Source organism: Lethenteron reissneri, chromosome 58 (assembly GCF_015708825.2).
Source record: "Lethenteron reissneri isolate LAM-NWPU_2019-01 chromosome 58, ASM1570882v1, whole genome shotgun sequence".
Lineage (NCBI taxonomy): Eukaryota > Metazoa > Chordata > Hyperoartia > Petromyzontiformes > Petromyzontidae > Lethenteron > Lethenteron reissneri.
The window spans coordinates 8,748,079-8,766,342 of record NC_083836.1 but is presented as its reverse complement, the minus strand read 5'-3'; the positions used below and the strand labels follow the sequence as shown (position 1 = coordinate 8,766,342).

General features: G+C 44.3%; 2 protein-coding genes across 2 annotated transcripts; both read left to right on the top strand.

Annotated features, from left to right (window-relative positions):
- The first annotated feature begins 5,972 nt into the window (after positions 1-5,972).
- Positions 5,973-7,096, top strand: LOC133357543 (olfactory receptor 2D2-like). Its single transcript, XM_061575517.1, has one exon. It carries the CDS (start codon positions 6,008-6,010, stop codon positions 6,992-6,994), a length of 987 nt encoding a protein of 328 aa, XP_061431501.1. The 5' UTR covers positions 5,973-6,007; the 3' UTR covers positions 6,995-7,096.
- Positions 7,097-11,513: 4,417 nt separating this feature from the next.
- On the top strand, positions 11,514-12,698 carry LOC133357604 (olfactory receptor 6F1-like). Its single transcript, XM_061575623.1, has 2 exons — positions 11,514-11,517; positions 11,646-12,698. The coding sequence occupies exon 2, from the start codon at positions 11,700-11,702 to the stop codon at positions 12,696-12,698; it is 999 nt and encodes a 332-aa protein (XP_061431607.1). The 5' UTR covers positions 11,514-11,517; positions 11,646-11,699.
- Positions 12,699-18,264: the final 5,566 nt, after the last annotated feature.

The following is an 18,264-nucleotide window of genomic DNA, read 5'->3' as shown; positions in this document are numbered from 1 at the left end:
ACTTATCTAGTTTCTGCACACGAACATTATAATAGTAATAGAGTATTAGGCAACTTATTTGTTTAATAATAGTAAACAATAAACCTGAGTTTTTAGCGAAAGATTGAATAAAATTGTACTTTACATTGGCGTGGTGACGCCTCGTCCCGTGCAGAGCCCGCGGCCTCGCCTAGATTGGCAAGCCGGAGGTGAGACGTTGCCAGGCTGCGAGCTGGGCCGCTACCCCCCCCCCCACCATCCCCCCGCCCTCGCCATAATAATACTATGTAACCGCTTTAATAATATAAAATTATATCTAAGGACTTTATATGAGTAACTGCACGCATTGGGGTGGGGGGGGAAGAGGACATCACACTGTGAAGATAAATCGGCAGCGTGATGTGTATATCTATTCCATGTTAAACGCGTAAAATAAAATGTCTCCCGTGAGCTGGAGCGAACGCGCATGACTTGGCAGGGTCCGCCCCCCCCCCCCCACGCAATTGGCGTCACTTGGTACGGTCGATGTCGTGCAATAAGTAAATAATGAATAATAGAAACGGCACAAATGTGTTAATTAAACTACTTTAAAGTTTACGGACGGGAAAACGGAATAGCCTAAACCCACCACGGGGCTTAGGGCGTGCCGCCTGGAAAATTATTTCGGTCTTAAACCCCACCATCCGAGAGCCAAATCCCCCGCAAGCGCGAGCGCGCGGAGACTTTTATATATAAGATAATGAAAGTAGATAAAATAGCTGTAGCTGTTGTTGTAGTTATTGGAATTGTTTCAGTAGATATAAAATAGCTGTAGTATTGTTGCAGTACTTGAATTATAGTGTTCAAAGTTGCATGGGAAAAAATGGGAATTCGAGCAGTTGTCCAGAGTTGTTGCTGGAGATAAAAAAAAAATACTTGAAATGTAATATCACCCCACTCGAGGGAGAATCAAAACATCTTTCAATTTCAAAGATAAAATCTGGTACAATTTTGGAATGCTAAAATACACTCAAGGGAAAGCAATGAGGACATAGTGTGTTTTGCATTCCCACTTCAACGAACGGAGACTCGGGAGGTCACCGGACTACGACCCGCAAGACATTACAAATCCCGAGTGGCACTGGAGAAGGCCCGGCCACCCCACATCGGGTGTAGGATCCGTGGCTTGGAGTGAGCCCTGCTCTGAAGATCGCGGCACATATACCCCAGTCACATAGGGAACTAACCGGTCCCACTGGTACGTAGGTCCAGAGCTTGTACTTGATACGAAAGCTTACTGGAAGCCAGTGCATATCATGGAGAGTGGGATTAATGTGCTCCAAGTGGGCTGCGAGCCGCCGCATTCTGCACGACCTAAAGCTTCTGCACCAGGACACGTGGAAGCTCTGCATCGACAGAGGGCATTGCCATAGTCAAGAATTGTCGACACAAAGCCATGGGTCAATGGTTTGAGGTCGAGCTGATAGGAGAGGGCACAAACCAAGGAGTTGGTGAAGTTGAAACAATCCAGATGTGACCACAGCCACCATCACCTACCTCCACACACATGTTCAGACTGTAGTCAAATCAAACCCCCTACGTTACATACTTCGGGCAAGATGTGAAGCCGGATCGCGTTAATAATCAGAAGTTCGACCGTACCCCTGGCCCAACCTGAATCTAGGATCAGAGACCACAATCATTACCTCTGTCTTGTTAGGATTTAACTTTAGGCAGTGCTGCTCCGGCCAAACAGCTAACCTTGGACAGACGATGCAGAGAGACACGACTCAGGTGTGTGGGTAAATGAGGCATAGATCTGCGTGTCATCAACACATTGATGGCAGCGCAGGCCTGCGCCTCTGGATGATGCTCCCCAGCAGCTGAACTTAACTCATTGAAAAGCAGTGGTAATGACTGACCCCTGCGGGACTCCAAACGTGACAGGCCCCCTTGGGTGACACATGGGAGCCCATGGGCACCTTTCGTGGCCTACCTGAAATTGAAAAAACATAGGCGATCCACTTCAAGGCGGATCTGCCAATTGCTGCCAGGGCCTGTAGGCGGTGTAGCAGAACTGCAAGATAAAGGGGAAGATAAAAAAAAAGTTATCTATATCTTCTTCTTTCGTGTTGCATGTAAGCAACAGGTAGTATATATGTCATAGTTGAATGGTAAGGTCCTTCAAACCAACCCATGGCGACAGTAGATGCTGTATGGATTGTATAGATGATGTCATAATTGAATGATAAGGCCTTTCAACCAATCCAAGGCAGCAGTAGATGCTGTACAGATGGCAGCGATACCTCCAGGGTGTGCGTGGAATGGCGCACTCGTCGGTGATGCATTTGATGTTTTGGGCTTTAGCAGTCACAGATTTGTGAATCTTTGATTTTCCATTTATGGAACACTGTGTACAAACGCACAATCTACCGTGCTGCGCCCGAGCGTGGCTCAGTGAGGTCCACAGCCGTCATGAGAGAGAGAATCTCGGCATTTCCACAGCCCACCCCTCAGACCATCGTGATTTGTATGAGATACTAGCGGTAAGTACCCGGCGTTGCTCGGGCAAAAAAGGAAGATACACACATGGACTTACACACAGACATTGACCCACACACATAGAAACACATCAACTTAGACGCACACACACATATATATGGTTAAATCCAGGAAACGATCGTTAGCAGGCCAACCTAAATGTTTCTAACCGGTGAAGATGTTCCATTAGGGGGGTGCACGTTTCGCAAGCGTAGAGAAGGGAGGGAATTACCAGTGCCCGAGAAGACCTGGAGCTTCATGGAGCGAAAGACCAGGTAGCTTCCACACAGCGTAACACAGCCAATGAAAAGATAATGGCGCTCGACTGATTTGGAGTGAGACCTCTGCTGTTAAACCGGAGCCGGTCATGAGCACATTGGCTAGGTATGGGAATCTCGGCAATCTCTCCACAACTACCGCATCACCAATTGTGAGTTGTGGGGGTGGATTGTTCGATGGTACAAAATACCCAGGCAGGTGCTTAGTTTTGGTGGGGCTGATAGTAAGGCTCCACCTCTTAGTGGCAAGCTCCAGGTTCAACCGCAGTGAGCAGCAATCACCAGAGCATCGGCATACATAACATGGTTGAGCAATAGGGAGGCATCCCTTGACCGCACCCGGGCATCGATCAGCCTCCCATTGTATCTGTACCATATGGTAATTCCTCGGGAACAGCCATTGAAGGCTTCACGAACTACGTGGTCAAAAGATGTTAAATAATGTGGAGCCAGAGGACATCCCTGTTACACCCTAAGGTGTAGAGGGAATGGCTCTGACTGACGGCCATGTAGTTTTACGCGGGGCCGCTCACCATCATGAAGGTCCTTAAGGATCATGAGCAAAGTTTGAGGGACTCCGAAAGCATGAAGAACAACCCAGAGGCCAGGCCTACTGATGGTATCATAGGCCTTGAGCAGGTCAATAAAGCACATACATTCACTCACTCACATGCACACATGAAGCTACAGACACGCAAAGAAATGGACTTACACTGACTCACATGGAGCCATGCACACAAAGCGACTACCACAGACAGCCATGGACTGACACACACAGACATCGACTCACACACACAAACACATGGACTTACACACACATACATAGACTGACACACATTGCCCTACACACACATAGACATATGGACTGTGACACACAGACATCTACTTTAGATACACACACATGGATTAACAAACACACATCGACACACATAGACACACAAACTTACATTGACTTACACACTCAGATGGAGCCATGCACACACATCCACTCACACACACGCATTGACATACACGCATCGAGTGAAACACAGACGTATGAACTAACACACACGTGGACTAACACACACACAGCGACAGATACGCACACAAATGGACTGACACACACACACAAACACTTGTCCGTACACACACACGGGGCGTTGTCCATTTGAAAAAGACAGACACACACATGGACCCACACACATAGAAACCCATCGACTTACACGCACACAAACACATGGACTCACACACACAGACATCGACTTTAGGCACACTTATCTAGTTTCTGCACACGAACATTATAATAGTAATAGAGTATTAGGCAACTTATTTGTTTAATAATAGTAAACAATACACCTGAGTTTTTAGCGAAAGATTGAATAAAATTGTACTTTACATTGGCGTGGTGACGCCTCGTCCCGTGCAGAGCCCGCGGCCTCGCCTAGATTGGCAAGCCGGAGGTGAGACGTTGCCAGGCTGCGAGCTGGGCCGCTACCCCCCCCCCACCATCCCCCCACCCTCGCCATAATAATACTATGTAACCGCTTTAATAATATAAAATTAATATCTAAGGACTTTATATGAGTAACTGCACGCATTGGGGTGGGGGGGGAAGAGGACATCACACTGTGAAGATAAATCGGCAGCGTGATGTGTATATCTATTCCATGTTAAACGCGTAAAATAAAATGTCTCCCGTGAGCTGGAGCGAACGTGCATGACTTGGCAGGGTCCGCCCCCCCTAACGCAATTGGCGTCACTTGGTACGGTCGATGTCGTGCAATAAGTAAATAATGAATAATAGAAACGGCACAAATGTGTTAATTAAACTACTTTAAAGTTTACGGACGGGAAAACGGAATAGCCTAAACCCACCACGGGGCTTAGGGCGTGCCGCCTGGAAAATTATTTCGGTCTTAAACCCCACCATCCGAGAGCCAAATCCCCCGCAAGCGCGAGCGCGCGGAGACTTTTATATATAAGAAGAAGAGAAGAGAAGATGGAATCTGGTTACATTCACAAATGAGCTTCCTTCTTTAAAAAAAAAAAACATGCTTGGGCATTACAGGGTTAAATCCATGGAAACTGTTGGTCATGGCTTCAGGGTGAAAATACGTTTAGGTCCACTGAAATAGATCACGGTGCTTCGTGTATTGTCTACCACTGCAATAAACCGGAGTTTATGGGGCTGATATGAAGCCCTCAAGAGCCTCAATTAGGCGAACCAAACATCGCGACTAAGCCACACTCTCAGGAGAACGCAGACAAAGCCGCACTCGCGGATATGGGTCATGGATATGGTCACTCCCTGGCGGGTGAGGCATGTCGTCATTGAAATTACAGCTGTTTTAATTAACGAACCTGTGGAGCATATGCAATATGGACTAATGAAGCACACATGCAAAAACTCAAATTAATACGCAGGGGAGGGCGGTAATGAATGATGGAATGTTAAGTGACAACTACTGTATTTTCTTCTGTTACAGAGGCTTACATACTTGGTGCCCACAGTAAAACACAGTACCTGTGAATTGACTTTACAATGTATATAAAGACACGATACATAATAAATACTGAGTTATACACCCTTTAATATACTGATGACGGACGCTTGTGTTGCACCCGAAACGTCGTGATTTATTTTATTTGAATACCTACGTGACTTTACCGAAAGAACCAAAGAGTATAAACTTATTCTGATAAATTATACACAGAATTGTTATATATGTGCCATATAGAGCACTATTATGGCTTCTTAAAATACTTTGTAAAGAATGAAGTTGAAACTTTTAGGAAAAATTGTAATAAAAAAAATAACTAAAACATGACCCAATTGCTTCCAATGCAGTCACCCCCAACCCGAGGTGTACATGTCACATTACGAGCTCACCTGGACTCAAAAAGGCTCCTCAGGGCAATGGGTAAATCCGCAGGGCGCTGCAGCACGCACCAGGCAGCGAGGAACCTCCCATCGCGCCTGAAGGCTCACGGTCACGTGGTCCCCAAAACGCATATAAATCAGCAGATTCCACGAGCATCACTGATATGCTCTCAGTTCAAGCAACGAAAACAAGGTGAGTTTTTAATATTTTTGTGCCATTTTTCATCACTGTTATTTACATAATTGGTGAGCATTTTTACACGTTTTTACGAGTCATATATATTTCTTAATTCATCTTTTGTGACCTCAACAAGACTTTAATGATAATTATGTCTCGTGCTGTAGATGCAGTAGCAGAAGCAAGGCATTGATGGAGAACAAAAGCTCCGTGCTCTACCTCGCCACATTTGAAGCCCCGTACCCTGTGCAGGTGCTGATATTCAGCCTGTGCCTTGCGATGTACCTAACTATAACTGCAGCCAATCTGCTGGTGCTTTTGATGGTGGCAGTTTCCACAGACTTACACAAGCCCATGCACATATTTCTGTGCAATCTTGCGATTGGCGACATCATTGGCAGTACAAGTGGCTTTCCCAAACAGCTGCACATCCTCCTGACGGGAAACAGAGAGATTCTGTACCTGGCATGTGTCGCACAGATGTTCACAGATCACATATTCATCCTAAATGAGGTTTTTACATTGGCTATTATGTCTGTTGATCGCTACCTAGCCATCTGCTACCCATTGCACTACCACACCAATGTTACAGTAAAGAGATCCATTTTCGCGGCATTACTGTCCTGGATGATTGCAATGGTTGCAGTCAGCGTTCAAGTGATCCTAATCCTTCAAGTTACATTGAAGGAAAACGACAGACAAATCCAGGGTATAGCATGCGACAATATGGGAATATCAAAGTTAGCCCTCGGTGACGTGAGCAAAGTAGAATCTTACGGATTATCAATGATCGTGATGTGCATTGGCGTTCCTCTCTGTATCATTGCGTACACCTACGTTCGGATTATTGTCGTATGCAAGCGCTCGAGTTCCTCCGAGTTCAGGACAAAGGCTCTGCACACATTTGGCACGCATTTCATGGCACTCGCCGTCCTTTTCACGTCCATATTTCTAAACGTCCTCGTGCCGCGCTTTGTGAAGGATGCGAACAATGAAAGCACACGAAACCTGAGATCCGCCAGTCAATTGGTATTCTTTGTCATCCCCGCTGCGAACGTGCTCATTTACTGCCTGCGCATGAGTGAGCTGAGGATCGCAATTGATAAGCGGTTCAAGAAGATCTCGCGTAAGATGCATTTCTGTCCGACGATGAAAGTTCATGTTTTCGGTCGCGGTTGAATCATGTCTTACGCCAAGTATAGAAGTCCCAATTTTTGTTCACGTAGCGAGTACAAACTTGTATTAACACTACCGAGTGCACATTTGATGGCACAACGTACACCATGGTACCTAGGTGGTGCATTTTATAGCATACGAATTTGTGCTTACTGTGCAGTTAAAAGTATCCACTGCTGAATAAGAGAGCTTCATATCCGTGAAGCTGGATATAACATACTCTTTGGTTCTTTCGGTAAAGTAACGTAGGTATAAAATAAAAATAAATCACGACGCTTCGGGCGCAAAACAAGCGTCCGTCATCAGGTTGGAAAGGAGGTGGGAAAGCATGATGAATTATAATAAAATGTATATGTTTCTCTGTGTTTTGTTCTGCGAGCCACCAGTGGAGTGGCGACCCACAGTTTAACAACCGCTGCATTACAGTGTCTGCAGTGGGTAACACTCAATCCTCACAGCAAGGAGTGTCTGGGTTCAATTCCCGAATCGGGCACCTTTCTGTGTGCAGTCTGTGTGTTCTCCCCCTGTTCTGCATGGGTTTCCGAGAGTTCTCCGATTTCCTAGCAACAAAAAACACAAACTGCAACTGGTATCGGCCAAACATCTAAACGTAAAAAGCAAAAACAATACATGCAAGTGACCAAATTGGCATGAACGCAGAAACATCGTCCCGACTGTGAAAGCTTGTCAGGATTCTCCTAAAAAGGAGTCTTGAGACCTAGTGAGGTTATCTCGGGAAAACGAGCAGATTAAGAAATAAAAAATATGTATTGAGCCCAGAGGAGGCACCCAGACACTGCCCCCATTAAGCGTGGGGGTGGCGGCTAAACACAGCACGGGGAGACGCAGCCCCTTGAGACCCTGGGACAGGCCGTCTGTGTCTCATCCCAATCCCTGATCGTCGTGAGTCAAGTTTGGATAAGAGGCAACTGAAGAGGGTCGTCCAGCACCACCCCTGGGAAATCTTAATCTTGCAGAACTCTTGTAATAAAATGTCGATATGTTTTTTATGTTTTATCTTCTATGTGATTGTCGAGCCCCAAGTGTGCGCTGTGTCTATGCATTTCGGTTACCCTGCTGCCGTCAAAACGTCTCTGTAGTTTAAATACACTAACTGCTGCCGTCCGTGTTGTATGATGGGTCAGCTGGGAACGAGCCTGCCAACACTTTTGACTCATCAATGTGCATCATGGTTTGTAAATTAATTTTAACACCATCATGAACAAAAATAAACATGTAATGACCACATCACTGCGTTCTTTGTCGATATTCTGGGGAGGTTCGAGGGGGAGACTGAGAATAAACAGGAAAATCTAAAGTGTCATAACAAATCGGGGCAACAAAATATCTCCAAACATTCAAATTGATGTCACGTTTTAACTGTATATATGTCTACATTTATGTATTGTTAACCCTGTATATTTGGAATTGTTGAGTCCTCAACAGGTGAACTCAATGCCGCGATTTCCCAAGCAACCTCGAGAAAAGGACTCCGTATGTTCTTCAACTGTTCTGGCCTCGCATATCGATGTGCCCAGGTGTTCACGTTAAGCCGCTTTGTGTATCAAGTTTGGCCTTCTTTTGACAGCCGGTTGCCCGTGTTAACGTGTTGAGGTTAATTACAGCCCATAAACCAACGTTTTTAGACTGTCATTAACCCCTCCCTCCAAGTCTTCATTAAGCGACCCCACATCACGACAAGTTACCTCCTCCCCTAGCTCACCTCATCAGCCCCTCCCCATACGTCAAATCCATGATGATTTCGCTTTCGATTTAAAGCTTTCGTGACTGCAGGGATTTATCTTGGTTCTTTCGGTAAAGTCACGTAGAATGGAAATAATAAAATAATAAAAATTAAACATAATAAAATAATTTTCACGACGTTTCGGCCACAACGCAAGTAGCCGTCCTCAGGTGAAGACCAGGTCTGTCGGGGAGACGCTGTCAGACCTGGTTTTCACCTGAGGATGGCTACTTGCGTTGTGGCCGAAACGTCGTGAGAATTATTTTATTATGTTTTCTTTTATTAATTTATTATTTCCATTCTACGTGACTTCATCGAAAGAACCAAGAAGATTTCGCTTTCATCATTTTTCCCGCAACTTCTATTGCAGAACTCTCTTCCACCATCTCTAAGGACCGTCCCCACTTCCTCTCCCCTCGATCCCATCCCTGCTTCCCGTCTGTCCCCGCTAACTTCCTCTAATTCTCACCTACCGAGTGCCCCTATTTAATTACTCCTTCTCCTCTTGGTGTCTTTCCCGTTGTATATAATCCACCCATTATTGTTCCCCTCCGCAAAAAAATAATAGTCTCTCGATACTTCTGGCAATTTCTCCAAACTCTAAAAACGCCTGGTACACTCTCGTCTTACCATCTACATATCCTCTAACTCCCTCCACCGTCAATTCCAATCCGGCTTTCGTCCCTTTCATCAACTGAAACGGCTCTGCTCGTGCTGGTCTCTCTTCCATTCCGATACTCCGCGATCTGTCCTCAGCTTCTGACACGGTTGACCATCCTCCTCTTTCCTCTACTCGCTCTTCTCTTGGCATTTCCGACACGCCACTTTCCTGGCTAAAGTTTGATCTCTCTCTGCGCACCTCTGCGGTCTCATTCAATCATTGCCACATCGCCCCCCCCAGCCCCCTTCACTGTTGGTTTCCTCAAGGGTCAGTTCACGGTCCCCTACTTTTCTCTCTCTCTATTTCAGCACTCGAATCTCTCCTTACTTCGATGAACTTTCCCCATCATTTCTTCACGGATGACATCGACATTTTCTTCTCCTTTCCATTCATTTTCGCCTGACCTCGCTTCCAGCATCTCATATATATATTTCCCTGCCTCCCGTTTCTCTCCTCCCTGCCCCACCATCTCTTTCACTCCTTTATCTATTTCCCTGGTTTCTTCAGCCGGAAACCTTGGTGTTATCTTTAACTTCCCTCTCTCTCACCGATCACATTTCTGCCACCACCCGCGCTTGCCGGTTTCAGTTATTACTTCCCAAAATCCGACCACTTATTTCAACCTCCGCTGCATATGTCCTCATCCATTCCGCTATCTTAACTCGTCTGGACTGCTGTCACTCTTTTATCACTTGGTCTCCCCATTTACGCCCCCCCCCCCTTCAACAAATCCAAAAACACCTCTGCACGTATCATATTCAGCATTCTCTACAATTCTAATACCTCGACTCTCCTCGCTCAACTGCATCGGCTCGCCGTTTATCATTGTTGTCTGTTCAAATTCCTCATGGTCTTGCCCCCACCTTATCTTACCACTCTTGTATCATACTACGTCCCTTCTCGCGCTCTACATTCTCAAACTTTGCCGTCTCTCTCTCTCTGTTCCTTCTCATCTTTGCGCTCAATCACACTTTCGCTTTATCTCTTCTTGCCCAGCCTTCGCTTGAACAAACTCCCCCCTCCACATTAGGCAGTCACATTCGCTCACTAATTTCTGCTCCTTCCTAAAAACTCACTTTTTTTCCCTAGCTCATCTCACAGCCCCTTAACCTGCCTCTTCTAACTTCTTCCGTTACTTCTTCATAATCTCTCTCCTTGGCCCTCTCTCATTCCCCATCCATCCAAGCCATTCGTCATCATTTGCTCTCGTATTTTTTTTTACCTCATTCACGCATCACAGGTTTTCCCATTACTTCCACTAATCGATTACATTCACCTCATCTTCACCAGTACATGTGCAGCGCATTAGTCAGTGCGCTATATAAATTACGTTGAGAAAAGATAAGCTACGCTCTCAGGGGAGAGCCAGGCTCGTGAAGATGGGTCACTTGAACGGTGATCCCCACGGCCACAGCCCGAAATGTCGGCGTTGACATTACGGCAGTTAATGGGTTAATTAGTGAGCCTGTTGAGCAATAACACCCCCCACTAGGAAGGCAAAGGGACTAATTAGTATACAGGTAAGACCTCAAGTTGATACCCAGGGGCAATAGTAATGAATGATGGAATTCTAAGTGACATCTCATTTTATTATGTTATGGAGGCTTGCATCCTTGATGCCTCCAGTAAAACTACATAGTAACTGTGAATTGATTATACAGTACCGGTATTTAACGCCACTAAACATAATAAACAAAGAGTTGTACATGCATGAATACACAAACAAAATCAACTTATACTGTTAGATTATACGAAGTATTTTTTACATGTGAGCCATATCCTGTATAACTTGCTTCTTAAAATATTTTTGTAAAATAAGTTAAAGCATTTTAAAAACATTTATAAATGCAATTTTTTTACTGGAAACCTGACCTAATTGCTTCTAATGCCGTGACCTCCCAACCCTAAAGTGTACACGTCACGTTACGAGCTCATCCGGACTCAAAAAGACTCCTCAGGGCAATGGGTAAATCCGCAGGGCTGCTGCAGCACGCACCAGGCAGCGAGGAACCTCCCATCGCGCCTGAAGGCTCACGGTCACGTGGTCCCCAAAACGAATATAAATCAGCAGATTCCACGAGCATCACTGATCTGCTCTCAGTCCAAGCAACCGAAAACCGGGTGAGTTTTGTTACGTTGTTTTGCCATTGTTCATCATTGTTATTATACATGTTATGAGTGTGCATTTGTAAAAAGAAAATCAAGAGACTTTGAAAATGTAAACAATTCACCTTTTGTGACATCAACAGGGACTGCGTGATAAGGTCTCGGGCTGTAGACGCGGGAGCCCAAGGAACGCAATTATGGACAACAGAAGCTCCGTGCTCCACCTCGCCACATTTGAAGCCCCGTACCCTGTGCTGGTGCTCATATTCAGCCTGTGCCTTGCGATGTACCTAACTATGACCGCAGCCAATCTGCTGGTGCTTTTGATGGTGGCAGTGTCCACAGACTTACACAAGCCCATGCACATATTTCTGTGCAATCTTGCGATTGGCGACATTGTTGTCAGCACAAGTGGCTTGCCCAAGCAGCTGCGGGTCCTCCTGACGGGCAACAAAGAGATTCTGTACGTGTCATGTGTCGCACAGATGTTCACAATTCACGCATCCGCCTTAAATGAGGTTTTTACATTGGCCATTATGTCTGTTGATCGCTACCTGGCAATCTGCTACCCATTGCATTACCACACCAAGGTTACTGCAAAGAGATCCATTTTCACGGCATTACTGTCCTGGTTGATTGCAATCGTTTCAGTCAGCATTCAAGTCACCCTTCTCATTTCACTTCAATTAAGCGAAAAGAACAGGCAAATCCAGGGCATAGTTTGTGATAATATGGGAATATTTAAGTTAGCCGTTGGTGATACGAGCAAAATAGATGCGTACTCAACGTCAAAGATCATCGTATTCATTGCCTCTCCTTTCTGTGTCATTGCGTACACCTACGTTCGGATTCTTGTCGAGTGCAAAAACTCGAGCTCCTCCGAGTTCAGGAGCAAAGCTCGGCATACATTCGGCACGCATTTCATGGCGCTCGCCGTCTTTTTCACGGCGTTGTTCTTGGACATCCTTTTGCCGCGCTTTATGAAGGATGTGGACAGCGAGGGCGCGAGAAACTTGAGATCAGTCGTTCAGTTGGTGTTCTTGCTCAGCCCGGTTGCGAACATACTCATTTACTGCTTCCGTACGACTGAGCTGAGACTCACAATTAGTAAGCACTTCAAGAAGACCTTGCGTAAGGTGCATTCATGTCCAAAAATCAAAGTTCACGGTTTAGGTTGTGGTTTGAATGATGCTTAACAAAAAAGTCAAATCTTCATGCAAGGGATACAAACGTTTATTTCGTTTACTAAATGTACAATTTATGTACGCTATGGTTCCTCTGTATCACGTTTTATAACAAGGCATTGTTTTGGTTGTGCAGTTATATACAGGGCTCCATTGCTGAGCAGATTACTTTATATCCAATTAGCTGGATATATCCAATGATGAAGTTATAAATCAAATTATTAATTACATCAATACAAGACTTAGATGTTATGATATTGCTTTCTTCAGGTAATATGGAAATATGTAGTTTGGAATTAATGTCCTGCTCAATGACATGAAAAGAATTAAGCTCTATCTCTAAATCACTCGGAATATTCTTATTCTCATCTCAGACCCTATGCCTGGCTTGGCCTGAGTAGTTCTTGGGTTTGCAACCACCTTGTACAAAACTCAAATTTGTCGGCTGTTGTGGAGGTACATTGTCATTAGAGGGCAGTGCAGCGAAAACCATCGTCCTGCACTCCAATGTTCCAATGTCTGTTTAAAACGTAGGCTTTCGTGACCACTATATCTATAATACAGGTATTTTATGGGTTAGATCGCGTAAATATATAAATGTGTCGTTAAACCCGCCACCACCCGACACAGCCAATTAGTAAGGCTTGTCGCGTAAATATAACATGCCAATTCGTTACTCGTACAGCACATTGCTATGTTGGAGAACCAAGCCACAACATTTACAATCTGAGTACGACGTTTCGCCAGTAATTACAACTAGCTTCATCAGGTGACAGTCAGATTTGTGAAGCCCGCCTGTTTCGTTCCTTAAATAGAGGCGTAGATGTGATGCCAATACCGCCTGCTACCAACCACCAACCCACACTAACTAGCCTGGTCAAGTATGGCAACCCATTCAGTGTTAGGGTCTCTTTTTTACGATCAGAGAAAACAATACGATTCTCGGTGTAGTCGGCACTTTGCTTCGTTCATCATTTCGTTTTATTAATGCTTTGCTATATGTAACCCCCCCCCCCTTTTTTAATGCAAGATTTCTCTCTCTCCACTCTCTCCACTCTCTCTCTCTCTCTCCACTCTCTCCACTTATTTTTTTTAGCCAGCAGTGGGTTGGCAAGCATAAACATATTCAGGGGACCCTTGAATATCGCAGGGAGTTACGTTCTTGGAAACTGCGGCGAAAGCCAAAACCGCGATATTCAACACTGAAGCCTTACCAAAATAATAGGGTTAGGTACACGGTGACCAAAACAGACATCACAATTAAAATAAGTACTGTGCTGTATGCCATATAAATTTAATAATTGAAATAAACATGTAAAAACCCTATTAAAAAAACATTCCTAGACAATAACTAGATGTATAAATACTACATAAATACTGCACCTACCAATGATGATGATGATCCAAAGTCGGTGTGTTTGTCCACGAGCGGGCAGTGGTGGTGCTGCAGTTAGCACTACGCTTCCCTACGACTCAGACAACCCGAGTTCGATTCCCGTTCACGCCCCACACCGGTGACGACTATCTGAGTCGGTCCCGGGCCTCCCCTAGGTCGACTCAGCCTTAAGTGAGTACCCGGTAGGGCTGAACGATTAATCGATTTCAAATCGAAATCACAATTTGAAAAAATGCGATTAGCAAATCGCAAAGGCTGTGATTTTTTGCGATTTGAAAAGTCCTATTACTTTCTTATTGGGATTGTTTTATTTTTTATTGTTACAACTTTATTTATTTAACTTAACAATTGGTCTGTTTGATTGTTCTATTTCAATTAAAGCATGTTTATAAAAACATGTTGGAAGTAATTCATATATTTTAAGTTGTCATCCTTGTATTAGAATATATAGAGGAGTTTATATTTTGATGGAATCATGATGGTATTGTGTGGTAATGCTCCATCACATGCTGGAAATCTATTACACAGTGAATGTTGAACTGAAGCTTGACTTTATTTTTTTCTCAAATCAAATCGCAATCGCAATATGTCAGAAAAATCTCAATTTGATATTTTCCCCAAATCGTTCAGCCCTCGTACCCGGTGCTATGTGTAAACATCTCCCCAGCGGGGAGACAAAGGCGGTCGGGTGTGGTGCTGGCCACCCATCCCCTCGTGTGCCGTGCCGGCCTTCATTCGGTGTTCCTCACTAACAGCACTTGCTCCAGCGGTCTGTTAAGTATACACGGGGGATTTTTGTCTCCATGACCCTCCCCCAATCCCCCTCCCTCATTTCCTTCCCCCACCCCCAATTATTCCCCCATCCATTGCACCCCACCCCTCATTCTCCCCAAACCCCCATTCCCCCCCCACCCCGCCCCCCATTCCGCACACCGCTCTCCACCTCGTTCCCAACCCCATTGCATCCTCATCCCCGCCCCCCAACAATCCCTGCCCCATCAATTCCCACCCCCTCCCCATCTGTCCCCTCCTCCCGGCACAATGATAAACTTTGACCCGTAATGCCAGCACACAATGACCGACTATGATTCATCTTTTTGTTAGTCGTTCCATACAAAAGGTACAGTGCTACTGCTATTGGCCAAACATCCGAATGTAAAAAAAGCTAAATCATCATATACAAATGGATAAGTTGGCATGGACGTGACAACACCGTCCCCGACTACGATAGCTTGTCAGGATTCTCCTAAAATGGTGCATTGAGAGGAGGTGAGTCCATCGCGGTGTAAACGAGGTTAACGATAAAAAAGTGTTGGACCCAGAGGATGCACCCAGACATTAAGCGAGCGTAGGGATGGCGAAGATGGCCAGACACAGCACGGGCAGAGACGACAGCCCCTTGAGACCCTGGGACCGGCTGTCCGTATCTCATCCCAATCCTCAATCATGGCGAGTCAAGTTTGGACAAGAGACAATTGAAGAGGCGCGTCGAGCACCACCGTCGGTATATATTATTCTTCCAAAACTCATTAAAAAATATCAAAATTTCTGATGTTTATTTCTATATGTATTTGTTTAGCCTCTCTCATTGTAATGTAATGCACTTGTAGCCGGTGAGAGCTTCCCTGTAATGAATCGCACGTATAAATGTGCAGTCTGCTACGTGTTGCTGTAATTGCTAAGGAGAGCGAGGTGTGTTTTTTTCTAATTATAAGTGTTGGCAATGATGATCAGAGAAAGGACCCCAAGCCGTAGGTGCACAGCAGGCCACGTCCAACAGTGTGTAGACTATTCTGAGTACGAGGCACACAACCAGTTCAGATTTGGGGTGAACTGCGTAATGGTGGGATTACATGAGCTCTGATAAAATATCAAATATAACTTAAGTTAATATAACTTTAATGTTAATCGACTGATAGGAACTCGGTCATGTTAATTGACTGTTTATTGCGTTATTGGTGGTGATAAAGATATTCACATAACTTCGATAGTAGAATTCATTTAAACGTATAAAATGCTCAATTGGGGCTGGAATATGAGTAACACTGGTGCTCAATCCCATCAACAGAGGCACTGAGCTGAGGTGTTGTGTGACGTGGGGGGGGTGATCGGGGTGTAACTGATCGTGATTGCAAGTTGTGAGCTGTACACTTATTTAGAGTTACAACATACAGTACCTGTCAATTCAGACCTTATTGGTCACCCCGTGCGCTTTTAAAATCCGCCAGTCCTATCACAAGGGAGAAATAAAAATTATATTTTTTTTGCCCGTATTGAAACGGCTGTACGCCGTATGGATCTGAAAACTCAGTTTCGCTGTACAAGAACACTGGTAAACCGTATGGGTTGACACGTATGCTACTATACACTATTATACTGGACACTATACTATATACACTAGTATACACTGAACTATTATATATCACACTGCTATACACTATACTATATTTACTACTATAATGAGGCAAGAATGTCTGTGTGTCCCGTGCGTGACATCATTCACGTCGGCTAGCCCCCCTCATTAATAATCATGAACAGGTGACGTCCTCCACATGGACCCCCTCTCATTAATAAAAATTAGCGGGTGACATCACTCCACATGGAGGGGCGAGGCGCGTTCTCCCCCCTCCTCAACGTCAACTTACAACCCTCACTATAAAGGCAGAACCCTCACGTCACGCGGTCTCCTTTCCGCGATTGAGACATCAAAGTAAAAAGGACGTCATGATAAACAGGGGGTTATAACCTTTAAATTAAATAAGTCTGTGTCACCGCGGCCTTACAAATTGCACACGATTTGATGCAATTAATATCACGTCGCGGTCTGCTTTTCGCTTGCAAGTTTCAGATTTACTGCAATACACCCGTCCTTGGACGGGTGTATTGCAGTACACTACTGCATACTACAACTACTATACACTACACTACTACATATCTGTCAACCCCTTATCAGTGCCTGCCTTATTAAGACCATGCCCTTAAAAACCTCAACATTCAACCTACAGTCCCACCTCAAACAAATAGACAAAAACAGTTTTACACCAGATCACGCACGCGCTACCAGCTGGATCTGAGGTGGGAAGTTTATTGTTTTTCACACACACGGTTATTCTGTCATTGTGATTCTGATGCATACCTGTTAACCAATTAACAGTGCCTAGCTTATTACAGACCGTATTGGTCATCCCGTGCCCTTATAAATCTGCAAAGTCCCATCACAAGGGAGAAACACAAACAAATAGACAAACAAAAATAGTTTTTTTCCCCGAATTGAAACGGCTGTATACCGTATGGATCTGAAAACTCTATTTCTCTGTACAAGAAAACCAGTAAACCGTATGGGTTGGTAGCTATGTTACAGTGTATTGTTTGCCTTTTTATTTCTTTTTGCGCGGGAAATTTAATACGATAGCGTCGCCCTCGTGGTGACAGCTATTTATATTCACGGGTGTCAATAACTCACTTATTTTGGTAAATCCAAATCGAATCAATAGACGTAACGGAGTTGAAAGATGATCATAGTGTTTTAGTGATGGTCATGATTGCAAGTTTTGAGCTGTACACTTACTGAAAGTTACAGTGTTATTATTTGACGTTTTTTGCGCGGGATATAACTTGTTTATTTTTACCAATACAACTCGATTCTATAGACGTCACGGAGTTGAAAGATAATTGGAGTGTTTTAGTGATTATTTTTTTTGTGATATTTGATCACATTTGATGTGATTTTGTTGTTCATTGGGAATGCACAAGATGGCCGACTTAGAACTTAAATTTTACATTGAGCTCATGGGGTGCGCAAAATGTGTCTTGGCAGAGGTTACATTCCCGATTGGGATATAAGATATCATAATTGTTTATATGTGTATTGTCAATAAAATGTTATTTCCATAATTTACATATTCATTTAATTAGATTTTTTAAAAGTGTTTTGTTGTTAATTATATAAGTACGTATTGTTTCATTTATGCAGTATTATCAGACGTTTGATGTTAACTATTCAAATGTTTCTTGTTAAATGTTTGTTAAATAATGTACGTAAACTGTTCAAAGATATGATAAGCGGTTGTTATCATCATTGAGATTTGGGTGGGCTCCGTGTTGAGGGACAGAACTGAGGTTTTGTGTGACGTGGAAGGTGGATAGGTTGTGTCTGGGAACGATTGCGGAAACGCAAATACA

Bases quoted from the DNA above. Each gene is read 5' to 3' on its own strand.
- LOC133357543 (XM_061575517.1), top strand. From the start codon at position 6,008: ATGGAGAACAAAAGCTCCGTGCTCTACCTCGCCACATTTGAAGCCCCG.
- LOC133357604 (XM_061575623.1), top strand. From the start codon at position 11,700: ATGGACAACAGAAGCTCCGTGCTCCACCTCGCCACATTTGAAGCCCCG.